This window comes from Mobula birostris, chromosome 8, assembly GCF_030028105.1.
Source record: "Mobula birostris isolate sMobBir1 chromosome 8, sMobBir1.hap1, whole genome shotgun sequence".
Taxonomy (NCBI): domain Eukaryota; kingdom Metazoa; phylum Chordata; class Chondrichthyes; order Myliobatiformes; family Myliobatidae; genus Mobula; species Mobula birostris.
In genome coordinates, this window is record NC_092377.1 from 160,742,599 (window position 1) to 160,769,975 (window position 27,377).

The 27,377-nt window shown below is 41.5% G+C and overlaps 1 protein-coding gene and 1 long non-coding RNA gene across 2 annotated transcripts in view; one reads left to right on the plus strand and one right to left on the minus strand.

The window, feature by feature from the left end:
• Positions 1-9,566, plus strand: part of LOC140201876 (substance-P receptor-like) — a 100,562-nt gene extending 90,996 nt beyond the window's left edge. Inside the window, exon 5 of the mRNA XM_072266633.1 lies at positions 9,500-9,566. Coding sequence (XP_072122734.1) covers positions 9,500-9,518 — 19 coding nt within the window. The 3' untranslated portion in view covers positions 9,519-9,566. The remainder of the gene's footprint in view (positions 1-9,499) is intronic.
• Positions 3,626-26,814, minus strand: LOC140201877 (uncharacterized). Its single transcript, XR_011886974.1, has 3 exons — positions 26,596-26,814; positions 14,077-14,173; positions 3,626-5,180 (listed from the first exon to the last, which is right to left on the minus strand). It is a non-coding gene; the product is annotated as an uncharacterized lncRNA (long non-coding RNA).
• Between the last annotated feature and the right edge of the window lie 563 nt (positions 26,815-27,377).

Below are 27,377 nucleotides of genomic sequence, written 5' to 3' on the forward strand. Positions count from 1 at the left end.
TGTGAATCAGACTGTAAGTCCATCCCTGGTCCCTCCAGCAGTGGTAGATTGTTGATTTCTTCCTGAGTTATCCGAGATCCGTTGCTGCATCTCTCCCTCAGCACAGAATTCTCCTCCTTGTTGTGGAACCAATGAAGGGTTCTGTTCTTCAGCATCAGCACATATCACTGGCCTCAGACAATAGGAGAATTTTATTTTTCTCTCAGTCAAAGTAACTCTCGAGGTAGCAATAATTATTTTGCTAATTCTTGACGTTCAGTGTTGCAGGCAAGACCAAGGTTTATTGACCAAATTCTGGGAACGAGAGATAGGGTTGGGAATTTTCTTTAACCCACATGGAGCAGCCTCTCTGAGGTGATGGGAAGCACTTCCTAAATTTCACCCCAACAGCGACATCTGAATGAAAACTCAACGAGCTGTACCTATTGGGCCTGAGCGGGGAAAAGGGGAAAGACCACTTTAGGCTAGTATGGGCATGATGGGCCAAATAGCCTCATTCTGAGCCATAAACTGAAGGATTATGACATATTAATGTCATAGTTAGTGTTTCAGTGGACTAAACTGTGCATCATAACAAAAATTGTTCACCTTTGCACAAAGACATGATCAGGAAGATACACAGTGCACGTTGCTCCAAAACAGATTTTGAAACTGGATTTAGAAAAAGTTCAACAAAGAGATGTAAGTTTTTCACCTCACATGAATAAGCATCAGTTCTGCTAATGATATCATAAGTTATTGGTGTTTCTCTGCCCAAAACAAATTGTGTAGAATTGATTTTCAGTGCAGCTTTTAGTAATACCACATTGAAATCAGTCAGTTGAGATTTCCAGTTAGCCCTCGAAAGAAAGTCACATCCTCAGTCCTCAAATGAATGAATTAGGGAGTGAGATTTCCCTCAGGTGAATTAATGGGGGGGGGGGAGAATGATAGAAACATAGAAAATAGGTGCAGGAGTAGGCCCTTCGGCCCTTCGAGCCTGCACCGCCATTCAATATGATCATGGCTGATCATCCAACTCAGAACCCTGTACCAGCCTTCCCTCCATACCCCCTGATCCCTTTAGCCACCAGGGCCATATCTAACTCCCTCTTAAATATAGCCAATGAACTGGCCTCAACTGTTTCCTGTGGCAGAGAATTCCATAGATTCACCACTCTCTGTGTGAAGAAGTTTTTCCTAATCTCAGTCCTAAAAGGCTTCCCCTTTATCCTCAAACTGTGACCCCTTGTTCTGGACTTCCCCAACATCGGGAACAATCTTCCTGCATCTAGCCTGTCCAATCCCTTTAGGATTTTATACGTTTCGATAAGATCCCCCTCAATCTTCTAAATTCCAACGAGTATAAGCCTAGTCGATCCAGTCTTTCATCATATGAAAGTCCTGCCATCCCAGGAATCAATCTGGTGAACCTTCTTTGTACTTCCTCTCTGACAAGAATGTCTTTCCTCAGATTAGGGGACCAAAACTGCACACAATACTCCAGGTGTGGTCTCACCAAGGCCTTGTACAACTGCAGTAGTACCTCCCTGCTCCTGTACTCGAGTCTTCTTGCTATGAATGCCAACATACTATTCGCATTTTTCACTGCCTGCTGTACCTGCATGCCCACTTTCAATGACTGGTGTATAATGACACCCAGGTCTCGTTGCACGTCCCCTTTTCCTAATCGGCCACCATTCAGATAATAATCTGTTTTCCTGTTTTTGCCACCAAAGTGGATAACCTCACATTTATCCACATTAAATTGCATCTGCCATGAATTTGCCCACTCACCTAACCTATCCAAGTCACCCTGCATCCTCTTAGCATCCTCCTCACAGCTAACACTGCGGCCCAGCTTCGTGTCATCCGCAAACTTGGAGATGCTGCATTTAATTCCCTCATCTAAGTCATTAATATATATTGTAAACAACTGGGGTCCCAGCACTGAGCTTTGTGGTACCCCACTGTCACTGCCTGCCATTCTGAAAAGGTCCCATTTATTCCCACTCTTTACTTCCTGTCTGCCAACCAATTCTCTATCCACATCAATACCTTACCCCCAATACTGTGTGCTTTAAGTTTACACACTAATCTCCTGTGTGGGACCTTGTCAAAAGCCTTTTGAAAATCCAAATATACCACATCCACTGGTTCTCCCCTATCCACTCGACGAGTGACGTCCTCAAACAATTCTATGAGATTTGTCAGACATGATTTTCTTTTCATAAATCCATGCTGGCTTTGTCCGATGATTTCACTGCTTTCCAAATGTGCTGTTATCACATCTTTGACAATTGCCTCTAGCATTTTCCCCACCACTGATGTTAGGCTAACCGGTCTATCATTCCCCGGTTTCTCTCTGATGATAGTGGTTAGCACAACACTATTGCCCCCCCCCCCCGGGCATCGGAGTTCAGAGTTCAATTTTGGACTTTGTACATTCTCCCCGTGACTGTGTGAGTTTCTTCCGGGTGCTCTGGTTTCCTCCCACAGTTGACAGATGTTTACCAGTTACCAGGTTAATTGGTCATTGGAAAACAGTCCTGTGATTAGGCTAGGGTTAAATAGGTAGGTTGCTGGGTGGTGTGGCTCGTGGTTTCATGCTGTATCTCTAAACAAAATAAGCATGGTAGTGTAGTAGTTAGCACAATGCTTTACAGTACAGACGACCAGGGTTCAATTCCCAGGCCTGCCTGTAAGGAGTTTATATGTTCTCCCCATGACCGCATGGGTTTGCTCCGGGTGCTCTGGTTTCCTCCCACAGCCGAAAAACATACCGGTTTACAACTGGTCATTGCAAATTGTCCCGTGATTAGGCTTGGATTAAATTGGGGGATTGCTGGAAGGGACAGAAGGACCTATTCCGTGCCTAAGCTCAAAAAATAAATAAATAAAACTTCAAAACATTCGTTTAGTTGAATAACCTCCTCAGGTGAAGTATGATTCAATGATTTAAAATCAGCTGAGGTTCCTGGGAGTGAGGAATACATCTTAGCTTGTAAGGGATGATCTTAGTTAATACTTCTAATGGACAATTGAAATCAAATTGATACATTTGATAGCTGATTTTATTGCAAACTTACCCATCTGGGGACTCTCAAGGATTGCAATGGGACTGATAATAATTGCTCCGGTTTGCTTCAGTTTCATTAATTGCTGTACTTATTGAGCAAAAGTGTTGCCTATCTTTTAATTATATTGACGTTGTGGACTTCATTTCCTAGCCTGACCGTCACTGTGAAGCACAACTGTGGTGTTGCACTGCCCCTTTGTGGTTATATTGAAAGGCCAAACGAGGCATATATTTTACAGTAATAGGTTTGAACGTAGAACATAGAACATACAACATTAGAATACAGTACACGCACTTCAGCCGACGATGTTGTGCCGACCTTTTAACTTCCTCTAGCACAGGTGTTCCCGACCTTTTTTATGCCACGGACTAATACCATTAAGCAAGGAATCCGTGGACCCCAGGTTGGGAATCCCTGGTCTAAAATCAAAATAACCCTTCCCTCATACATAGCTCCCAATTTTTCTATTATCTACGTGCACTAGGTTCATCAATTAATATAAAATAATCTTTTTTTACTGGATTGCTCTCCTCATATAATGTACAAGAGAAATTATATTAGTGGGAGAGCGAAGTTTATTAGGTTCCATTATGTTAACAGGTTTCACCCAGCTGACAAGAGGATCTGTTTAATGCAAAACTGATTAAATATAATTCATTCCAGCTACTCTCCGCAATTAATTTGTGTAGAACGATAGTGCTGTCCGTGTCCTGAACCTCGTCCTTTTATTATGGGTGTTTAACTTGTCAATCGAGGGCGGAATTTTCCTTTGAAAGTCGTTGTTTCAAACTTCTCCTTCCCCGTTCTATTTTTATACAAGAACGTTTGTTGCCAAACTGCCTGCATTTGGAAAGGAACCCCTTTGCCAAGCCAGGGCAAATCAGGAGAGAGGACAAGGTGACCCTGTGATCCAACTGGCATCTGCGAGCTTGTTATAGCTGCTCAAGTTCGAATTCCAAATCTTTTGATGCGAATTTACTTTTTGTATACGGGACTGAATGTAGCATTGTTATATAGAATCCTCTTTTTTTATTGGTTTGCACTGGTCACATGGCGCACTGGAGTTTCATGGTTGCCAGGAAACGCTTCGATTCTAACTCACATTCCAAACGCAGGAAGGCTCCGTCTCCACAGGACTGGTAAAACTAAAGCACCCCATATGACTAATCCAAAATACCTTTCCCTCTGTTATAAATTGTACACAAGCTATTTAAATACAGCTATTTTAAAAATTCAAGTTCAGAAGCAAATTTCAAAGTCAAATGCTCCCGGAATAAATTTGGCACTCGGTGTTAAGATTGTTAGCCAGCGCTCTGTCTTTGCCCAGCCTTTTGTCTAATACAGTAACCGGTTTTATTCCAATTAGTTTGAGTCGGAGAACTTCGGGTTCTGCTCATCCACCCTGAGACTGTGGGTATTTGTTTTTCCTGTTTCCTGGGTAATTCCTCTGCTGTTCAGATTCCACTGTGCCCCTTGAAAAGGTCTTTGTTTCTTAGGCGTAATGTTGTCACCTCGTACAGAAGCAAAACTCGAAGTTCAAATGTCAGGGAGAGTGAATAAAGACGAATGAAATCGGAGTTCAGTTTTTGTCTTAAAATGCGTATTTAAATTTTTGTTACAGTCGCTTGGGCGGAAAGGCAATGAAGTTTAGCTTTGTTTGTGTCACAGTAACATTGCTCCCGAAATAAAGGATCAAAACATGTTTTACTCTTTGAAGAATTTCAGCTGTGTTCAGGAACAACTGATGATGAGATTGGAAAATAAACACCCGGTGTTGCTATGGGTGCAAATGTTGAGTTCCCATCAGCTCTCGGTCCATTCATGTTGTTTCCTCGCAACCACGAAGCCATTTATACGCCGCAATGACAAAACCAAAGGAAGAAAATGCAGGAAGTTTAAATAAGTGCTGAAGTGTTCAATGGAATATGCTTTGATATCTAACTCTGTGCACATTACATTTTATTTCCGACTCCGTGCGAAACCCGTGCTGTGCTTTGTACAATGATGTCAGTGGTAAATAGCTTTCCTCCTGTCTTGGTTTGGAGTATATGAATCAGATGAAATAAAGATTTCTGTCTTTCAAAATCTTTCTGAAGCTCTCATCCATGACAGTTTGTACCGCTGATGAAAAGGAAAGAATGAGAATCAGGTTCAATATCACTAACATATGTCGTGAAATCTGTTAACTTTACGGCAGCAGTACAGTGATAAATATAGAGGAAAAAACTGAATAAGTAAGTATATCAAAGTCTATTAAATAGCTAAGTTAAAAATAAGTAGTGCAAAAAAACGGGAGGTGGTGTTCATGGGTTCAATGTGCATTCAGAATTGGATGGCAGGGGGGGGAAGAAGCTGTTGAGTGTGCGCCTTCAGGCTTCTGTACCTCCTTCATGATGGTAACAGTGAGAAGAGGGCATGTCCTGGGTGGTGGGGGTCCTTGATGATGAGCTGCCTTCCTAAGACATCGCTCCTTGGAGATGTCTTGGGCACTACAGAGGCGAGTACCCTGGATGGAGCTGACTAATTTTACAAGTTTCTGTCACTTTGATTCCCCCATCCCTTCACACCAGACCTTGATGCAGCCAGTTGTAAGGAAAGATTGAATAGGTTAGGACCTTATTCCTTGGAATGTAGAAGATCGAGGGGACATTTGATAGAGGTATACAGAATTATGAGGGGTATAGATAGGGTAAATGCAAGCAGGCTTCTTCCACTGAGGTTGGGTGGGACTACAACCAGAGTTCATGGGTTAAGGGTGAAAGGTGAAAAGTTTAAGGTGAACATGAGGGGAAACTTTTTCACTCGGAGGGTTGTAAGTGCGTGGAGCAAGCTGTCAGAGCAAGTGGTGCATGTAAGCTTGATCTCAATGTTTAAGAGAAGTCTGGATAGGTATTTGGATGGTAGGGGTATGGTCCCAGTGTAGGTCAATGGGAGTAGGCAATTTAAATTGGCGTGGACTAGATGGGCTGAAGGGTCTGTTTCTGAGTTGTACTATTCTATGACTCTAAAACTGGGGTCAAAAAGCATTTCATACCAAGAGGACAAGAGATTCTGCAGTTGCTGAACTCCAGAGTAATACAAAAAATGTAGGTCAGGCAGTATTTATGGAGAGGACTAAACAGCTGACATTTTGAGCTGAGACCCTTCATCAGGACTGGACAGGAAGGGGGAAGAAGAAGGTGGGGGAGAAGAGGAGTATAAGCTGGCAGGTGACAGGTGAAGCCAGGTGAGGTTGAAAGTAGATGGTTGGGGGAGGGGGAATGAAAGAAGCAGCTGGGAAGTGATGGGTGGACAGGGTAAAGGGACGAAGAAGAAGGAATCTGATAGGAGTGGAGAGTGGACCATGGGAGGAAGGGAAGGAAGAAGGCAGCAGGGGGTGGTGATGGAGAGCTGAGGAGAAGAGAAGAGGTAAGAGTGGGCCAGAGTGGGAACAGAAGATGAGAGAAGGCAGAGGGGGAAAGTTTACTGCACGTTAGAGAAATCGATGTTCATGCCATCAGGTTGGGAGGCTACCCAGACAGAATATAAGGTGTTGCTCCTCTAACCTGAGAGTGGCCTCATCGTGGCAGCAGAGGAGGCCATGGACTGACATGCCAGAATGAGAATCGGACCAGAATTAAAATTGTTGACCACCAGGAAATCCTGCTTGTCGCTGAGCGAAGGCACTCAACCAATCACTTCATATCAAGGACCAAGGATCAACTTTACTCACCACGTACACTTACATGTACAAAGGATTCTGGTTAATTGGGACAATTCTTAAAGAACAAAAACTAAATCATTACAATAGTCAGGATTCTCTTCATTCACTTCGGACACGACGCCTTTTAATTGGGACAGGAGACAGTTGCTGAACAGTTTCTAATTAGTGACAGTCGCGTGCCTTTGTGCGTGGACGTTAGAGCAATCAGTTATTAAATAGCATCTGTTGTGCATGTTTGTGTTCAAAAAGTGCTGATTTTTGTCACTGGTAGATGGCAAGAAATCAGCAGTAGGTCAACTTGGATCTGCTTTGCTCACCGCAGTTTCAGGCATTCAGGCTTGGAGATGCCAGAAATGGCCAGGAGTGAAAGTGAAATGATTTCGCTGACCAGTGACTTATTGGGTGGAGATGAGGATAAATTTCTTAAGCCACAGGGTGGAGAATCTGTGAAATTCTTTGCAACAGCCAGCTGTGGAGGCCAAGTCTTTATGTATATTTAAAGCAGAGGTTGACAGATTCTTGACTGGTCAGGGTATGAAGGGATATGGGGAGATGGCAGGGGATGGGGGCTGAGAGGAAAATTGGATCAGCCATGATGAAATGGCGGAGCAGACTTGATGGGCCAAATGGCTTTAATCCTGCTCCTATATCAATGGTCTTATGAAGCCAGTGGGAGTATGCACTCAACAAACTCCCACAGCTGCACTGCTGATAACCTGATCGCCTACTTCATGAAGGATAAATTTGGCTGAGACAATGAAGATAATTTCCACTGTGTTTTGACATACTGCATTCGAAACTTTATATCCAAGAAAAGAGTTTAATATCTCATCCTAAAGACGGCATTTGCCACAGTATAGCAGGCTCTCCTGCTAGAATGAACTGTCAGCCAATATTTAATATTTAACAATGTCGGAGCAGGATATGAACCCACAACTTCAGAGACCATCCTTAATAGCAGCGTGAGGTCAGGGCAATAATCCGGAATCAGAATCAGATTATTATCACTGACAAACTTTGTTTTACGCAGCGGTACAGTGCAATACATACATTTACTTTATTTATTAATGGACATGATCCACGCCACCCGGAAATCCCTAGGTTGAATCCGAGTTTCTAGAGCTCACAGGACATGGTGAACAGAGAGTTCACAGAAAAAGAGCATCTCTGAACACACAGCACTTCGAACCTTGAAGTGGATGGCCTACAGCAGCAGAAGACCATGAACGTACACTCAGAAGCCACTTTATCATGTACAGGAGGTACTTTGTAAAGTGGCCACTCTGTGCAGTTGCAGACTTGAAGCTGAATTAAAGAAGGGGTCCACAAGTTGGACCATTAAAAGCAAAACTGCAGATGCTAGAAATCTGAAATAAAATCAGAAGATGCTGGAAAAATATCAGACAGCCAGGTGGCATCTGTGGATGGTGAAAGCATTAATGTTTCAGGTCACAAACTCTTCATCACAACTCAGCTTTCTGCATTAGTATCACCAACATACTTCATCATTTTTTTCTTCTGTGTAGCAGTTCAGTGTAATACATAAATATACTAAATTATAGTGGGTCTAAATTATATTAAGTGTAGGAAGTGTTTGGTACAGAGGTGCACTGGTTAAATTATTAGAATAAGAACCCAGAGCCATCAGTTCAAAATCAAGATTTTGCGATTTAAATTCAGTTAATTACATAATGTTGAATTTAAAATAAAAATAGCATCATCTTCGTGGCTAGAAAAATACTGAATGCTGTAGAAGGAAGCATTTGATTTATATCTAACTCCAAACATCTTCTGTCCTATTCATTCACAATAAATACCAGCAAGCCATTTACCCTCAACTACACATACTTGGGAATTCAATGGTTTGCCTGCATGGGTACACAAGGTAGTTATTGAGTTTCAACATTTTCATGTTCATGGTTTGTTAATATTTCTGTTTTGTGCTACAAAATGGATAATATACTCATCCATTTTATATTCTATCTGCCATGTTCTCACCAACTCATTTGGCACCTGGATCCTCTTGAAAACTCCTCACAATAATCCTGCTAAGGTTTGTTTTTTGTATATTTGAAATAGGTTGTGACTGGCCGGGGCCCAATTACCAATCCCTGACACAAAGCGCCAACTTGTGAAAGACTTGTTTACGTCCAATCTTGCCCCCATAGATGCTGCTTGATTGTTGGTGCAGTTATAACTACTTAAACGATTATTCTTGACCAGACCTACATTTCATTCAATCATATATTAATTAAACTTTACCACTTTGCATTTCTGGACCAAGATATGAAGGTTATCTTGCCTTTCAAATCCTAAAATACCCTGCGTTTTTCCATAGTTATGGCGTTCATTGCCCTCTGCTGGTGAAATGTGCTAACTGCAAGTAATGTGCAATGAACGATGAGGATCATTGCCTGAGGGTGGATACTGTAACTATCTAGAGGCACGGTGGTTGAACGACAACTGCTCTCTGCTACCATGAAAATCTCCAGCTAAGTAAAATGCAAAAAACAGTTCTAGGGAAAATCTAATAATCCTTTAATGGAGTCCACCTATAATCAGGTATTTCCCAGGGATAAGAATGTCACCGCAGAACTGAACATTGCATATCTACGATTAAGTGTACATATGTATTTTAGTTCAAGATAGATAATCCATATTAACATCAATATAGCCATGAAATCAAACAGGAAAAATTGAAGAATGTATCTTAAACTGCATTGCGTTTGTACTATAGGCATCCGTTAGTCTCGTGAGGCCATGGATTAGCACCTTGGAAAGTGTCCAGGGTGCAGGCCTGGGCAAGGTTGTATGGAACACCGGCAGTTACCCATGCTGCAAGTCTCTCCTCTCCACGCCACCGATGTTGTCCAAGGGAAGGGCATTAGGACCCATACAGCTTGGTACCGGTGTCGTCGCACAGCAATGTGTGGTTAAGTGCCTTGCTCAGGGACACAACACGCCGCCTCAGCCAAGGCTCGAACTAGCGACCTTCAGATAACTAGACAAACACCTTAAACATTTGGCCACGTGCCAACACAACATTTGTATTAGATGCTATGTGATTCAAAGGGTTTCTTCACATATTCCTGATGCTGGATGGTCATTTCCAAAAAGTTTGGAAATACAGTTATACAATTTATTTACTGGTATTCAAAAGTGAAGCTGTTAAAAAAAAATAAAGAACCTATATACATGCTATTAACAAACATAAAAGTCACTTTTTTCCATTTTCATGATGGCTTTGGAAAATGTACACAGTTATGTTATAATATAAATAGAAAAATAAGCTAAAATAAAACAACCTTCAAAGTTGTTAATTAAACAAAATAAAATTATGCAAATTACAGAGAAAATCCCAAGTATTGTTTTTACTATTTTAAGAAGGTTGTATAATTTATGCATTCTTTGATAATAAGTGTACTTTGAACTTTGAAGATATGTTAAACAAATGGGTGCCTATACTATAAGGAAACACACTCTGTGTGTTCTGGGTGCATTTCGACATCAATATGGCAACATGTGACATTTTTGAAGACTGGATACCCTTAGTTAATATGTGCCTGAAAGGTTTCTTTTCTCCTTGTTTCACTGTTGGACAATGGTAGACAAGTTGGATCTAATCTCTAATAGTCAGAAAGTTCTGAGTGAACTTTGTAAAGCTTCACGTTAATGAAAAACAAACTCCTTACGTTGCTTCTCAGAAAAAGGCGTACCACAAAATCACCAATGTTAATATGTTTAACTCTTGCAAAGGAAAAAAAATATGATGAGATGGCAGGAGAATGGGATTGAGAGGGATAATAAATCAGTCATGATGGAATGTTAGCGTAGACCGGATGGACTGAATGGCCTAATTCTCCTCTTATGTCTTATGATTATTTTAAACATAGCTCTTAAATTAATTCTAGAAATGGCATTTCTTCAACATCTTGATCAGATAGAATGTTTTGGACATTGAAGAAATCATTGGAGCTATAAGGCAGTTGGCAATTACTCATCTGAGTGTCTGTGTCACCATCCTCAAGCTCAGAGCGGGTCTAACCTGAGAGTTAAAATACATAATGGTCATTGAAAGCAAATGCCAATGTTAGTGAGTCAGGGGGTTTTTACAATCTCCGTGGGAGATTGTGGTGAAATGTTATATTCAATGGCTTTTGTACTTTTTGCATTTTACTAGGGGACAATCTGGTTGAGAAAACATTGACCAGATTATCCCCCTGCAAACTATACCATGTATGAGTATCGATAAAAACGGCTCACATCTAAGTCATTACTCCTACACTTAATAACTAAGATCACTCCCAAATACCGGGATGTGCAGTGGAAGCGGGGAAAGCTACAGCAGCAAATGGTCTGCAGTTGTCTTGTGCTCCATGCCTCTGGACCGTGGCCCCGATCTGTCACAGACTGGTGACTGCCTGCGTATCACCTCTCCATTTAAATAAAGTCACGTTCGGGCATTCCCTATTAAGGGCAGAACCACTTAGGAGAACATCATGCTTGACTCAAGTGATCGTACTACTACTACTAGGTCACTTAATGACTCTGCGGAAAAATGTAAAAGAACCCTAAAATCTGCCCACCCTGACTTTTGCCGGACTTTCTCTGTGGATTTTCTGATTTATGACCAGAGTCACCAGAAATTTTGCTGTAATATTCGATCACATGGAGGGATTCAGTGGAATCAGAAAGTCTTAAAGATTAGTTTTATTTGTCACATGTACATCAAAATATACAGTGAAATGTGTCATTTCCATCAATAACCAACTCAGTCCGCGGATGTGCTGAGGACAGACCGCAAGTGTTGCAATGCTTCTGGCACCAACATAGCTTATACAAAATTTACCAACCCTAACCCATATATCTTTGGAATGTTCAAGTTCAAGTTTAATTGTCTTTCAATCATACATGAACACCCATGAATACAGCCAAACAAAACAGGGCAACTCCAGGGCCATAGTGCAAAAAACAGTACAAACAAAAATGCACAGTACAAGGTACATATAGGGTAAGATAGCCAATGTTCCCTGTAAGCTGCACGGATGTGTGGCCACACAGTAACTGAAATGCTCCCACACACATAGTCTTTGTAGCCCTGTAGATGGAATTTTCTTTGATATAATGTTAATATAATATTGGAATTATGTTAATATGATTTTGAAATTATGCTAACATAATTGTGACTTAGTTAATTATGTTAATTAATATAATCCATAAATTTCCTAAATAATAAACATACCACAACCTTTACTTAGAAACCTTTTAGAGCTTCAACGTACTTACATTGTCAATGTTTCAAATTACAACACTGTTACAAATTGTAACAATAAACACAGAATGGAAGTCGATAACTCATTGTTAATGAACCATCGACCCGTTGAATGCCAGCACCATCTGGTCAAAACATTTTATTTTTGCCATTGTGTCTGTCAGTTGTTTTGACTACCTGACATAATTTACTTGTTTTGTGAGTTGTGGTTTCTGTTTGCTTGATGTAAAAAATTCTGATTCTGAATTTTGTGGTAACTAATCTTTAAAAAAACAAAAAAAAATTGTATGTATACCACAAAAAGAAAACATTTAAACTGCCATGCAGTTTTCAGGCCATGTAAAAAGTTCCAATGGTTGGTCCTTGCAGCTGTAAAAATAAAAAAAATTAGAGGGAACAGTGATATGTGGTGACCCGAAAATATATAGTCCAAGTCCCTGAGTCAATGAATCTTGCAGCAGTCTGCAGTCGAACACAATACAGCTTGTCTTCTGCTGAACAAACAGTAGGGGGCAGCATTGACATCAGCATGGACACCACACCTCACCACCTCCAGCACTCTGGCAGAGCAACCGACTCCGGCACCTCCCCCTGGGTGACTGCAAACAGGTGGCACTGCGGTTTAAGACCTAATCCTTGCTACAACTGAGGCCACTCAGCACCGCTGCCATTATTCAATAAACCAATGAATTGGACTTGCACTACTCCACACTACCAATGTTCAATAGGGTCTGGTGATCAGTAGAAAAGTAATTTGCTGTTAGGCTACACATCTCCTTCGTGCACTGCTGTCTCTCTGTCACAGGCAACATCACAATCAACACCAAGTCCACCTCCTTCAGTTTCTCAGCAATGATGTGCGTAGATCTGCAGTACATTAAGTTCTTAATGTCCAGCAGAGTCAGCACCTAGAAACCCACATGGTCACAGAGACAAGACACAAACTACAGACGGCAGCGGGAATTGAACCCTTGTCACTGGGCCTGTAAACAAATACACTAACCACTACGCTACCATACTGTTCTAAAATACTGAGTTTAGATAAAACAAAATGAGTCCAGTGTTGTAGCAAATGACTGAAGCATCCAAGATTGTATTCTCAGAAAAAAACCCAGCTTAAACAAGGTCAATCGTCGCAATTGTTAGTTTTCAAGGTTACTTAGTGAGGCTGTAAAGTGATAAAGGAGTCAATTGAAGGCTGGATAGGAAATGCAACCAGGTCACATCCCGCTCTTTACACACACCAAATGAAAGGTTACTGAAACCATCTCAGATTGACAAACACAGAAGAGAGACAGTCAGATCTACAAATAGAAAGCAGCATGGACTGATGTTTGTATTCAGTGGGAGCATTGACAAGAAGAGAGAGTACTTTCCCAGAAAATAATCAAAATTATAGTGACAACATACTGTGTTGAAAACTTGATTGCCTTACAATCAACAGGAATTCTGCAGATGCTGGAAATTCAAGCAACACACATAAAATTTGCGGGTGAACGCAGCAGGCGAGGCAGCATCTCTAGGAAGAGGTGCAGTCGACGTTTCAGGCCGAGACCCTGACGAAGGGTCTCGGCCTGAATCGTCGACTGCACCTCTTTCTAGAGATGCTGCCTGGCCTGCTGCGTTCACCAGCAACTTTTATGTGTGTTGCTTGCCTTACAATCGTTTATTTAAAGGTTAAACAAGGGATCGGGTACAAAGCACACGAAACGAAAGGAAAGAACCTAAGGAAAAGACAAAGACAAGATTGCAAGTTTTACAGAAACTGATACTTCTATATCAAACAAGGACCAATTGGAAGACACGCAAGCATAACATGTTTAACACTTAGCCAATGAAAGATGATGTAATGTAACTGTTATATTGCTTTGCCACCAGTAGGCGGAGGCTAACATCACATATTGTAAAAAATACAAGTTAAAACACAAACTATATGTTAGTAATACTATAAATTCAGTTTTGCTAAAAACTTATTAATCCAGTTAATACCTTATTAAAAGCATAAAGAGCAACCAATCCCAAAAAATCTTTGTTTTTCATACCGAATGGAAACTTCTCTGCATTGAATACTCTCAACGACTTGATCATTTGCCTCGTAGATACCAACAGGAGATTCTCTGTCCAAGACGACATGACCTGCTGAAGGAAAGGTGAGGAAATGACAATGTTTATATTTAAAAGTAAATAGTCGAATATAGTTTTGAATGGATCCCGTTTTCATTGGTGAATAGACATAACATTGGATCGTTAGGGATTAAATTCAAGGTGGAAGTACTGAGAAGGCAATACATAAATCATTAGGTTGCTACTGCTTCTGGGATACTTGGTGATCAAAGAGTTGAATTTATTATCAAAAAGATTGTTCCGGCACGGCATAAACATGATGTAGAGTATTGTGTACAGTCTCAAGTAATTGACAACAAGGCAGATGTAATAGCAAACTTAGTTGGAACGTGCAGGATAGCTGAAGAGACATTGAAATGTTCCCACAAACAATGGACTCATTTTCAAGCACTCCATCTCACATTCTCGATATTTATTGCTTATTATTATTTATTTGTTTTGTATTTGCACAGTTTGTTATCTTCTGCACTCTGGTTGAATGATCAAATTGGATAGTCTTTCATTGATTGTGTCATAGTTACTATTCTACTGAGTATGCCCACAAGAATATAAACCCCAGGTTTGTATATGATGACATATATGTACAGTACTTTGATAATAAATTTACTTTGAACAGAATATAAATTAAACAAGAGCCCGTCAAAGTCTTTTCACGACTGTCATTCACAACATTCCAATAATGCGCTCTAACTTGCGTCTTATTCATTTTCAGTATAATCTTCCTAATCCCAAATTCTATGGCTCAACCATTGTAGAAAGTATACCACATTTTCTTAAACACCGTTTCTGTCAGTTATCCTACCTTTAACGATTCACAGTACCCATTGTGTGCATATTGCCTGACCTTGTTTGCTCTAGCTAAATTCATACCCTTAACTGTTTTGCGTTTGGAAATGCCTTTACCACCAGTCGCAGTTGGATAGTGAATAAGACCAGCTGTTTATTTATCTATTAGGAGCTGCAGCGCAGAACAAATTCTTGTGGCCCAACCAGACACACCACCTAGTAACCCACTATTTAACATTAGCCGAATCGCAGGACAATTTACAATGACCAACTAACCTACTAAACGGTACACCTTTAGACTGTGGGGGGAAACCGGAGCACTCAGAGGAATCCCACATGATCATGGAGAGAATGTACGAACTCCTTACAGACTGCACTGGAATTGAACTCTGAACTCCAATGCTCCAGGCTGTAATAGTGTTCACTAACCACTACACTACCATGGTGTCCTAATATTTAATTTTAAATATCACATTTTACTGTTTGCAATGCAAAATAAGCAAGTCATACCACCAACAGATGAGTTACAATTATTTATAACCAGAACATGATATTCTATTAAAAGGAGTAAGGAGTTAATTTGGTTGGCAACATTGCCTGAGCTCACCGCTCCTTGGTGACTTTCTCACAGATGAAAACGATTCCGGGTGTTATGCAGAAGACGGCAGGAGTCGAGACTGTTTTCTCCTTCTGTCCTTAAAGTTACAGAATAACTCAATACAGACCCCAGAAAAAAAAACTGACTTAAGAATAATTCAATGTATTTATTAAATTAGTATCCAGTACTTGTATTCGATGTGTTAATCTGAATGTCCCGCAATAACTCTGAATGCACCAGAAAACACTAGCAACCGATTGAGGTTTAGATCAATGGTCTCCCTAATTTTTTTTAAAGCTGCGCAGACATTGCTCTGAGCAGGAATTTTTTTCACTGCCCAACATCTGTGCGGCACTTTAAATGCTTTTGTAATATGCATACTATGAATATTTTGAATGAAATTTGAAAAATCACATACTTTTGATTTTATGTTATGTCAAATTCCAGCCGCACTGCAACAAAGGTTATGTGCGTGGGAGCATTTCAGTTACTGTGCAGCTGCGCACCCATGCAGTTCAGAGAGAACAGTGGTTTAGATACAATAAAACGGGATTAAATAAGGTGAGTATTTTACATACAGGAGGATGTCGGGATAGATTAGATAAAAATTAATAAGGGTTAACAGAATTATTTGTAAGAGTGGTTCAGCCAGGTGAAATCTGTTCTACTTTCTGACATTTACAAAACTAAACATATAACCGATCGAAGATCAAGTTACACGTAACAAACACACAATGTCCCGATGAAGAGCCTCAGTCGGAAACGTAGATTGTTTATTCCTCTCCTTAGATGTTGCCTGACCTGCGGAGTTCCTCTGGCATTTTGTGGGTATTACTAATAACAACACATTTAATAATGATTATCCGCATCCTGGGAGATCAGTAGTTTCTGGCCCGACCTGATAAGTTATTGGAAAGTTTATTTTTCTATGTATTTATTATTGAGAAACAGCACTTAATAGGCCTTTCCTACCCTACAAGCTGGGCCGCTCAGCAATCCCCAGATTTAATCCTTGCCTAATGTATAGAGAAGAATATTGAATTTACTTATGATATCGCAAAGGATGTTGTTTAACGTTTGTTTTCGGAAGGGAGTGCAAGAATCATCCGAGCAGACTCTTGTTTTTGTTTCAACAGATGAGTGTGGAAAATTAACAGTACAAGTTAAGACTTATGAAGACATTCGATTTGTAAAATATTTTCAGAGGATTATGCACGTCATTTTTCTATCTGCGCAACAATTTCCAAAAGCGCATAGAAATGTTTCAACCTGCAAATTCAGGATTTTAATATCCAGACCATATTCTGAGAAAACTATGGAAGGTTAGATATGGCCTTTCTTTAAGAGCATCTTCATTTTCTATTGAGAGTAATCCATACTTAGAACAGAACAAAAACCGCCAACGCTGAGAAACTGAACTGAGTTACCAACTAATAAAAGGCAGTGAAAATCAAGCGACGGTGGATTCAGAAACAACACAATGTATCTCATAAACACGAGAAAGTCTGCAGATGCTGGAAATCCAAAGCAAGACACACAAAATGCTGTGGACACTTGGCAAGCCAGGCGGCACCTATGGAAATGAATAAACAGCCAACGTTTCAGGCCGAGGCCCTTCTTTAGGACTGGAAAGGAAGGGGGAAGATGCCAGAATAAAAAAGAAGGGGAGAGGGTAAGGAGGCTATCTGGAAGGTGTGGGTGGGAAAGGCAAAGGGCCGGATAGGAAAGAATTTGATAGGAGAGGAAAGTGGACCATAGGAAAAAGGAAGGAAGAGGGACACCGGGGGAGGTGATAGTCAGGTGAGAAGAGGTACGAGGCCAAAGTAGGGAATGGAAGAACAGGGTGGGGGGGCGAGGTGTTTTTTTGTTTACCGGAAGGAGAAATCAATATTCATGCCATCAGGTTGGAGGTTACCAAGACAGAATATAAACCGTAGTTCCTCCACTCTGAGGATGGCCTCATCGTGGCACAAGAGGAGGCCATGGACTGACATGTTGGAACGGGAATGGGAATCGGAATTAAAATCTTTGACCACGGAGAATTTCCGCTTTTGGCGGATGTAGCGGAGATGCTTGACAGTCTCCCAATCTATCGGTAACCAGTACATAGATTTAACGGAATATTATTGAGTAGACGGAAGGAAATTCAGAATTCTGACAAGATTGTAAAACTGAATACTAAACGATCGTTTGTACAGTATGATATAAGTCGCTTCAAAATCCCCACTCCCCTGCCTTCTCCCCATACCCTTTGATGCCCCGGCTATTCAAGAAACTATCTCTGCCTTAAATGCATCCAATGACTTTGCCTCCACAGCCGCTCATGGCAACAAATTCCACAGATTTACCACCCTCTGACTAAAGTAATTTCTCCGCATCTCTGTTCTAAATGGATGTCTTTCAATCCTGAACTCATGACCTCTTGTCCTAGACTCCCCTACCATGAGAAATAGCTTTGCCATACCTAATCTGTTCGGGCCTTTAAACATTCGGAATGTTTCTATGAGATCCCCCCTCATTCTCCTGAACTCCAGGGAATACCACCCAAGAGCTGCCAGACATTCCTCATACGGTAAGCCTTTCATTTATTGGAATCATTTTCGTGTATCTTCTCTGAACCCTCTCCAATGTCAGTCTATGCTTTCCAAAATAAAGAGCCCAAAACTGCACACAATTTTTATTCAGTTTCAATCAGCAGCACGTGCAGCTTCGCTTGATGTTTCACAGCCACTAATTTCAGACGTTCTGGGCTCCAGTATATTCTACTCTCAGAGTCTTCGAATTATTAAAGATTGTCGCAGTAAGCACAATTAAATGAGACACCCTCAATGTTTAGATGCAGTTTATAATCACAGTAAATTCAGGCACAAACCTGAACAGGGCACGTTAGCTTTAGCAATCAAATCGAAGTAATATAAGCACTCGAGCAAAACGTCGCCAAGTTCAATGAAGAATCAATTCAAGGTAATGTCCCTTTGAATGCAAAACCAATCTTGTCAAAGTATCTATTAAATGACTCTTCAGAGAGTAAAAACCCAAAACCAATATTCAATGGCTTTTGGAGAAAGCCATAAATTGAAGTTACATCGCATGCCATATCAATCATTTCTACATGGCACCATTGAAGGTCACGGAAAGAATATTTACATTTCTTGCTACTCCATTGAATTTGACCAAAGAAGATCTCCAACCACGCCCTACTCCTTCTGTGTCATCAAGATGATACGACCACAATCATATGGCCACAAACGCTGGACATGGATTGGGCACACGATGAGAAAAGAGGCTAACACCACCATCAAGACAACACTTCACTGGACACCTAAAGGGCGGAGGAAATGCGGATGACCAAAGACAACTTGGTGCCGTACCTTAGAGATAGAAATGAGGACCATGAACCACACCTGGGGCACAATAGAGAAGATGGCCAAGGGCAAGCAGAGTTGGAGGACCTTCATTGTTGTCCTAATCGTCAGCCATGTAACAGGCAGGAATTAACTACCCCACTGAATTTGGGTAATAAATACGGTATGTGAACACGCAAACTGGGTGGTGGAGTGGAGATACGTCCTTCCCTCCTATGCCCTCCTTCCCTCTGCTAGCAGGTCACCCTTGGGCAAGCTGTAGCATCTGCTTAGCAACCTCCCCCCCACCCCCCCCACCCCCACGATCAGAGTCACGTGAAGCCATGGGAGCAGGTGGTGGTTGGTCATATGGGCAGCCGGAACATATCGCAAGTCCTAGTTATGCAACCACTGACGCCAGACGGACAATCTCTGAAGAGTATTGATAATGGTTGGGTTCACCCGTCTTGTAAAGACACTGCCCAGAAGAAGGCAATGGCAAAACACTTCTGTAGAAAATTGTGCCAAGAACAATCATGGTCATAGATGGGGATGAGAGTGAGGATGGCGGGGTAGTGGGGAGATCTCCCTCACACGACTTCTTAGATTAAGGACAGAAGGAAGACCATGATCGCCCACGTCATAGGACACGACACATAATGATGATGATGATGATGATGAAACACGCAACAAGGTGATTTTTTAAAATAATAATCAGAATATTTTTTGGTCACAATACCTACAATTCTAGATCAGCAGAAGAACCTTTATCAGTAAGTAACTTCGCAGCTAGTCTGGGCAGAAGTATCTGAATATTTCTTATGGTAAATAGTTTGTTCCAAACCATTTAAACCTCTGGTAGTGTTTGAACTGATGCGCTAAAACAATTTTATTTCACTAAGTGGTCATTGTCTTCTAAGTAACCAGTAGCCATTGCTTGCGAGCTGAAACCTGGTCCAAATGCGCCAAACAGAAAGAACTTGTCCATAAATGGAGATGACGAGCTTATCATTTTGTAAGAGGTGCTTAGGCGATGCAGGGCTTGTAAGGTCAGCATTTACTGTCAGCCCCTGATAGGTTCTGAAGAAAGTAATTTTGTGGGGCCATTTTCAATGTCATTTAAGGGTCAATTACGTTGCTTTTGTTGCAAAAAAATATAGTTAATGTGGTCTCGAAATGGCTTTTAACTTATCTAGTTCACTCTTCTTCGGAGGAGGAAAACTACCATCCCTCAACCTTTCACTTCCCATGGAAGGAAAGCTGAGTTTGACAGAGTCCAGAGAAAATTGACAAAAATGTTGCCAGGACTACAGGATCTGAGTTATAGGGAAAGGTTGAATAGGTTAGGACTTTATCCTCTAGACTGCAGGGGAATGAGGAGAGATTTGATAGAGGTATACAAAATTATGAGGGGGTATAGACAGGATAAATTCAAGCAGGCTTTTTTTCCATGGGATTGGGTGAAACTAGAACTAGAGGTCGTGTGTTAAGCGAGAAAGGTGAAATGTTCAGGGGGAACATGAAGAGGATCTTCATCACTCAGACATGGAGCGAGCTGCCAGTGGTAGTGGTGGACGTGGGTTCGATTTCACCATTTAAGAGAAATTTGGATAAGCAAATGAGTAGAGAAGCATGGGGGACTATGTCCGGTTGCAGGTCCATGGACTAGACAGATTAACACAAACTAAATGAGCCAAAGCGCCTGGTTCTGTGCTGTCGTACGCTATGCTGATGCCTCTAAGGAGAACAGTGAAGGTTTGGGCTGGGACCCTTGGTCAGGACACTCTTTCCTAGAAGATCTGTTTCCTACAAAGGATGCGGGCAGTAAAAAAAAGTTATGAATGTGTTTGTGAGATTGTAGAAATTGTACAATATCCTGATTGGAGTTTTGGGGAATTGTTGCAAGTGTGAGGTGTGTCCGACCTGGTCAACTTTCCTCCCATATATTAGGTCACGGAATTGTTGCAGATAAAGGAGGATGTTTCAAACATTCAACATAGACTTGCCTCCTGTTTGTGGATATTTGGAATAGAATTCCCTGCGCCCCAACTTTTTAATTCTTTCCAGTCTTAAGAAGGGTCTAGGCGTGAAATTGTTTCTTCCTCTCCACAGACTGTGTCTGACCTGCTGAGTTCCTCTGGCATTTTGTGTGTCTTGCTTTAACATTTTCCAATGCTGGATATTATTTAAGTATGTGTAGGAGTCATGTATCTGTTCTCCATCTGCTTTGTGTTTTGTGTTGTGGGTTCACTACGTTTATTATGTAACTAATCCCATGATAAAAGCAAAGGGGAATAAGTTATGCATTCTTGCTTATTTCATTGCTGTTTGTAGCTTAGGACTGGCAGAGGTTATATCTTTGATGACCGCTGAGATAACACTCAATAATGCTTAACAGTTTGCTTACTACTTGCTAATAAAGGATTCGACTTTTGGAACAATCTCTGGAGCTGTGGGTGCGTCATGCAAGTATAACAGTCTGTATGGTCGCAGGCAAGCTGCAATTATTTTTGGTTTTGGATTAGTTTTGCCGCTGTCAAGCTAAATCTCCGTGAACATGAACATTAACAACACTGAGATACTAAAATGAAAGAATTAACTACAAAGCACAGTAAAAATAGTCACTAAAATAGAAAGATATTGTGAAATAAACAGCGATATCACATTAGCCACTCTGCAAATTATATGGAATGCGTGAAAGTGGAGTAAGAATTCACTTCCCATAATTCAATACATAATTGAATTCTTTCCCAAGTATTAGAACTTTTGGGTGGCAAGGTCTATGCCCAAGCGTATTGCTGCAGTGGGGCTCGGGTCCTGGTGCATGGCATAACCGATGTTTAGACAAGTTAAGCGCCGGCTCGGATAAACTGGAAAGGAAGGGTGTCGCGAGGGCGGGGCCAATTTCTCTACTCTGGCTCCTCTGGGCATTCGGGTCTAGGGACTCAATTTGGTTCGGAATGTTGTTCTATTATTTGCACGATTTGTGTTTTTTCTCCTTCCCTGTGCATTGGGTGTTGGTCTTATTTTTTTAATGGGTTCTTTCAGATATAGATCATAAGAGATAGGAGCATAGTTAAGGCATTCAGCCCAACGAGTCTACCCCGCCATTCCATCTGGCTTATCCCAGATCCCACTCAACCCCATTTACCTGCCTTCTCGCCATATTCTTTGATGTCCTGATCAGGAAACGATCAACTTCTGCTTTAAATATACTCACAGACTCCATTACAATCCGTAGCAGAGCATTCCACAGATTCACTACTCTCTGGCTAAAAGAAAACTTCCTTACAATTGTTCTAAAAGGTTGCTCTCAAATTTGACGCTCTGCCCTCTGGTTTTGGATACATACCGCCACCATAGGAAACATCCTCTCCACATACGCCTTATCTAGTCCTTTCAACGTTCGGTAGGTTTCAATAAGATCCCCACGCAATTCCTATGAGTGCCGGCCCAAAGCCACCAAATGCTCCTCATATGTTAATCCCTTCATTCCTGGAATTATCCTCATGAACCTCCTCTGGACTCTCTCCAAAGACAACACAGCCTTTCTGGGATATGGGACCCAAAACTATTGCCAATACTCCAAGTATGGCCTGACTAGTATCTTATAAAGGCTCAGCATTATCTCTTTGATTTTGTATTCTATTCCCCTTGAAATAAATGGCAACATTGCATTTGCCTTCTTTACCACAGACTCATCTGTAAATTAACCTTCAGGGAGTCTTACGCAAGGACTCCCAAGTCCTCTGTTCCTGTGATGTTTGAACCTTTTCTCCATTTAGATAATAATCCACACTATTGTTCCTTTTACCAAAATGCATTACCATACTTTTCCCAACACTGTATTTCCACCTGTCATTCTTTGCTTATTCTTCCAATTTGTCTAAGTCCTGCTGCAATCGCATTGCTTCCTCAGAACGAGCTACCCCTCGACCTATCTTTGTAGCATCATTGCCACAAAACTATCAATTCCATTATCCAAATATCTGACAAGCAATGCGAAAAGTAGTGGTCCCAATACTGACCCCTGCAGAACACCACCAGTTACTGGCAGTCAACCAGAAAAGTACCTTTTTATTCCCACTCGGTGTCTCCTGCCTGTCAGCTATTCCTCTATCTATGCTAATATCGTTCCTGTAACACCATAAGATTTTATCATGTTAAGCAGCGTTATGTGTGGCACCTTATCAAACGCCTTCTGAAAATCCAAGTAAATGACATCCACTACCTCTCCTTTATCTACTCTGCGTGTAACTTCCTCTAAGAACTCCAACAGATTTGTCAGGCAAAATTTCCCTTGACAGAAACTATGCTGACTTTGAATATTATTTTCACTAGTCTCCAAATACCGTGAAAACTCATCCTTAATAATTGACTCCAACACTTTCCCAACCATTGAGTTTAGGCCTATAATTTCTTTACTTTTGCCTTCCTCCCTTCCTAAAGAGTGGAGTGACATTTGCAATCTTTCATTCTTCTGGGACCATGCCAGAATCAAGATCATGACCAATGCATCCGTTATCTCTTCAGCAACCTCTCTCAGGACTCTGGTCCAGGTGACTGATCCATTGTAAGACCTTTGAGTTTGCCTAGCACGTTTTTCTTAGTAATTGCAATTGCACTCACTTCTGCTCCCTGACATGTACGGACCTCTGGCACACTGCCAGTGTTTTCCACAGCGAAGGCAGATGCAAAATACTCATTGTTAATCTACCATTTCTTTGTCCCCCATTACTACCTCACCAGCATCATTTTCCTGTAGTCTAATATCAACTTTCAACTCCCTTTTACTCAGTCAGAAAAAAAATTGGAATCCTGCTTTACATTATTGGCTAGCTTGCTTCATATTCCATCTTTTCCCTTCTTATAGCTTTTTTTAAGTTGCTTTTTGTTGGATTTTAAAAGCTTCCCGCTCATCAAACTTCTCGCTCACTTTTGCTACCTTATATGCCCTTTCTTTGGCTTTTCTGCAGTCCTTAATTTCCCTTGTGATCCACAGTTGTCTACCATTGCCATTTGATAACTTCTAAGGGACATATCTATCCTTCGTGTTGTGAACTATCCCCAAGCACTTAAGCCATCATCCCCACCAGTATCCTCCTCCAATCCATCTGGGCAAGCTCCTCCCTCATGCCTCTGTTTCTTGCTTTGTGGCTGCCTGCAAGCAGACAAATCTCAAGGTTGTATAATTTATACAATCTTTGATAATAAATGTACTTTATGCAGAACGTGGAAAGAAATTTAGGAATAGTGTTAAAATCTCATTATATTATTTATGTCTTTGCTAACCAAGCACATGTTAAAAATGTTATTGTTCCTCCCTATAATATTTGTATATTAAATATGAATTTGAATTATTAGTAATTTCTTTGCAATGAACGTGGGTCACGCAGGAATTCTGCTGATGAATGTGGAGAATGACAAACGCAAGAGATTCTGCAGATGCTGGAAATCCAGGGCGTCACACACACACACACACACACACACACACAATGTTGGAGGAACTCAGCAAGTCAGGCAGCATCGATGGAAATGAATAAATGATCCACGTTCTGGGCCGAGAACCTTAATCGGGACTGGAAAGAAAGGGAGAATAAAGAAGCCGAAGGTGTACAAACAAGTGAGACTAGGTGGTTGGGGGAGGGGAGATGAAGTGAGAAGCTGGGCAGTGGTAGGGGAAAAGGTAAAAGGCTGAAGAAGAAATCTAATAGGACAGGAGAGTGGACCATGGAAGAAAGTGGTGGGACACCAGGGGAATGTCGACAATAGTCATAGTCATACTTTATTGATCCCAAGGGAACTTGGTTTTTGTTACAGTTGCACCATAAATAATAAATAGTCATAGAACCATAAATAGTTAAATAGTAATATGTAAATTATGCCATTAAGTTATGAAATAAGTCCAGGACCAGCCTATTGGCTCAGGGTGTCTGACCCTCCAAGGGAGGAGTTGTAAAGTTTGATGGCCACAGGCAGGAATGACTTCCTATGACGCTCTGTGCTGCATCTCGGTGGAGTGAGTCTCTGGCTGAATGTACTCCTGTGCCCAACCAGTACATTATGTAGTGGATGGGAGACATTGACCAAGATGGCATGCAACTTAGACAGCATCCTCTTTTCAGACAGTGACAGAACCAGTTCCATCCCCACAACATCACTGGCCTTATGAATGAGTTTGTTGATTCTGTTGTTGTCTGCCACCCTCAGCCTGCTGCCCCAGCACACAACAGCAAACATGATAGCACTGGCCACCACAGACTCGTAGAACATCCTCAGCATCGTCCGGCAGATGTTAAAGGACCTCAGTCTCCTCAGGAAATAGAGACGGCTCTGACCCTTCTTGTAGACAGCCTCAGTGTTCTTTGACCAGTCCAGTTTATTGTCAATTCGTATCCCCAGGTATTTGCAATCCTCCACCATGTCCACACTGACCCCCTGGATGGAAACAGGGGTCACCGGTACCTTAGCTCTCCTCAGGTCTACCACCAGCTCCTTAGTCTTTTTCAAATTAAGCTGCAGATAATTCTGCTCACACCATGTGACAAAGTTTCCTACCGTAGCCCTGTACTCAGCCTCATCTCCCTTGCTGATACATCCAACTATGGCAGAGTCATCAGAAAACTTCAGAAGATGACAAGACTCTGTGCAGTAGTTGAAGTCGATTACGCTCGATTTCACACAGACAGTGATTAATAAACAAACCATTTTAGAATTACAAGTCACATGAGCCACCGGAGTTAAGAAGTCCCATAGATTAAAGCAGGCATAGCGACAACTGCGTCCGAACAGTCGCGCTCAAAGGAAATAAAGTCTATGACTGCTCGACGTTAAAACAACCACGGAGAGTGGCACAAGTTGACCTTAACATTTAAGAAAATTACAAAAAAAAAGAAAATCTCCAGATGCTAGAGGCCCTAAGAGCCAAAGCATAAAGCCCTGACTCCAGCCAGCATAGGTCTCCAGGTCATTGAGGCACGCAAGCCTCCAAACCCTACAACAAGGTTGTGTCCTCCTGGAGGATTTACAGAATGGGTAATTGAACCATCCCTGTATATAAGTAGGTGGAAACTGAAACCTTGTTTGACATAAAAGATCATTATTGATAATAAAAACAACTTACAGTGTTTTGAAAATTTCAGCTTTATTATCTTTTAAAATAATATGAAATTAATTTAAATTGACGTAATAATCAACATTAACTTGGATGATTGTGATATTGTCATATCCTCTCAAACTGAACGCGCTCTTTAAACTTATATAGTTCACTGTATCTAGAGAGTAGACGGTCGTCTTGCTGATGAATATCAGTGACAGAAACGTTTCTGTGGATTGAGCCGCTCTGGCTGATACTCCCCTCTCACTGCCTTCAGGATTTCAGATCCCGGTTCATAAGTTTCAGACCACTGTGTTTGTCTTACTCAGAACCCAGATGCCTGTTTTCCAGTAACGACTACGCTCGAGTTCACACAGACGGTAATTAGCAAACAAAGCTCTTTATTACAAATCACATGAGTCACTGCAGTTAAGAAATCGTCTCTGAGCAACTTTAAATTTAGGTGTACGTCTGGCGAAATTTCAACTGGCAAATTAACATGTGTTGTTCAAATGAAAACTATTCCAGACCTTTTACCATCGCAGATAGAAGCTTGGTTTTGAATATTAGACTATATTTAACAAGCATATTGAACAGGACGCAATTTACCAACCTATGCGTCTGTGGGATCCGGGCCGAAGGGTGAGCTGCGGACACCCGAAGAAACAACGCTCACAACGACCAGGTACACGAGCCGGCGAAGATCACTCAGCTATCCGGTTGACCGGCACCCAGCGGAAACCAGCGGCCATCGCAACAGGCACCAGTTAAGACATCGAATCGAATCAATAAAAAACGCTAGCACTCGACAAAAACAACACTCAGTTGAGCAACGGTGAGTGGTGACTGGTGACGAAACATTTGTGACCCAACCTCCAGGCTCTACAACCCTACAAATGAGAAATGAAAGATATCGATGACATTTAAAAGAAAAGGTATTTATAAACACAAGAGATTATTCAAATGCTGAAAATCCAGAATTACGCACACTAAATGCCGGAGGAACTCAGCAGGTCTGGCAGCATCTATGGAGAGGAATAAAGAGACAACTTTTCGGTACTTAATCTGTGTGTCAAGTAAGATGGGACATTTCTAAATTCATTTCGTAAACACAAAATACTCTGCAGATGCTGGGGTCAAAGCAACACTCACAACAGGCTGGAGGAACTCAACAGGTCGGGCAACATCCGGGGAAAACTTTCCGCAGGGATTGTTCCCTCCGCGACTCCGTGATCCACTCGTCCCTCCCAACGGATCTCACACCCGGCACTTATCCCTGTAAGCGTAAGTGCTACACCTGTCCCTACACCTCCTCTCTTGCCACCATTCAGGGCCGCAAACAGTCCTTCCAGGTGAGCCAACACTTCACTTGTGAGTCTGTTGGGGTCATCTATT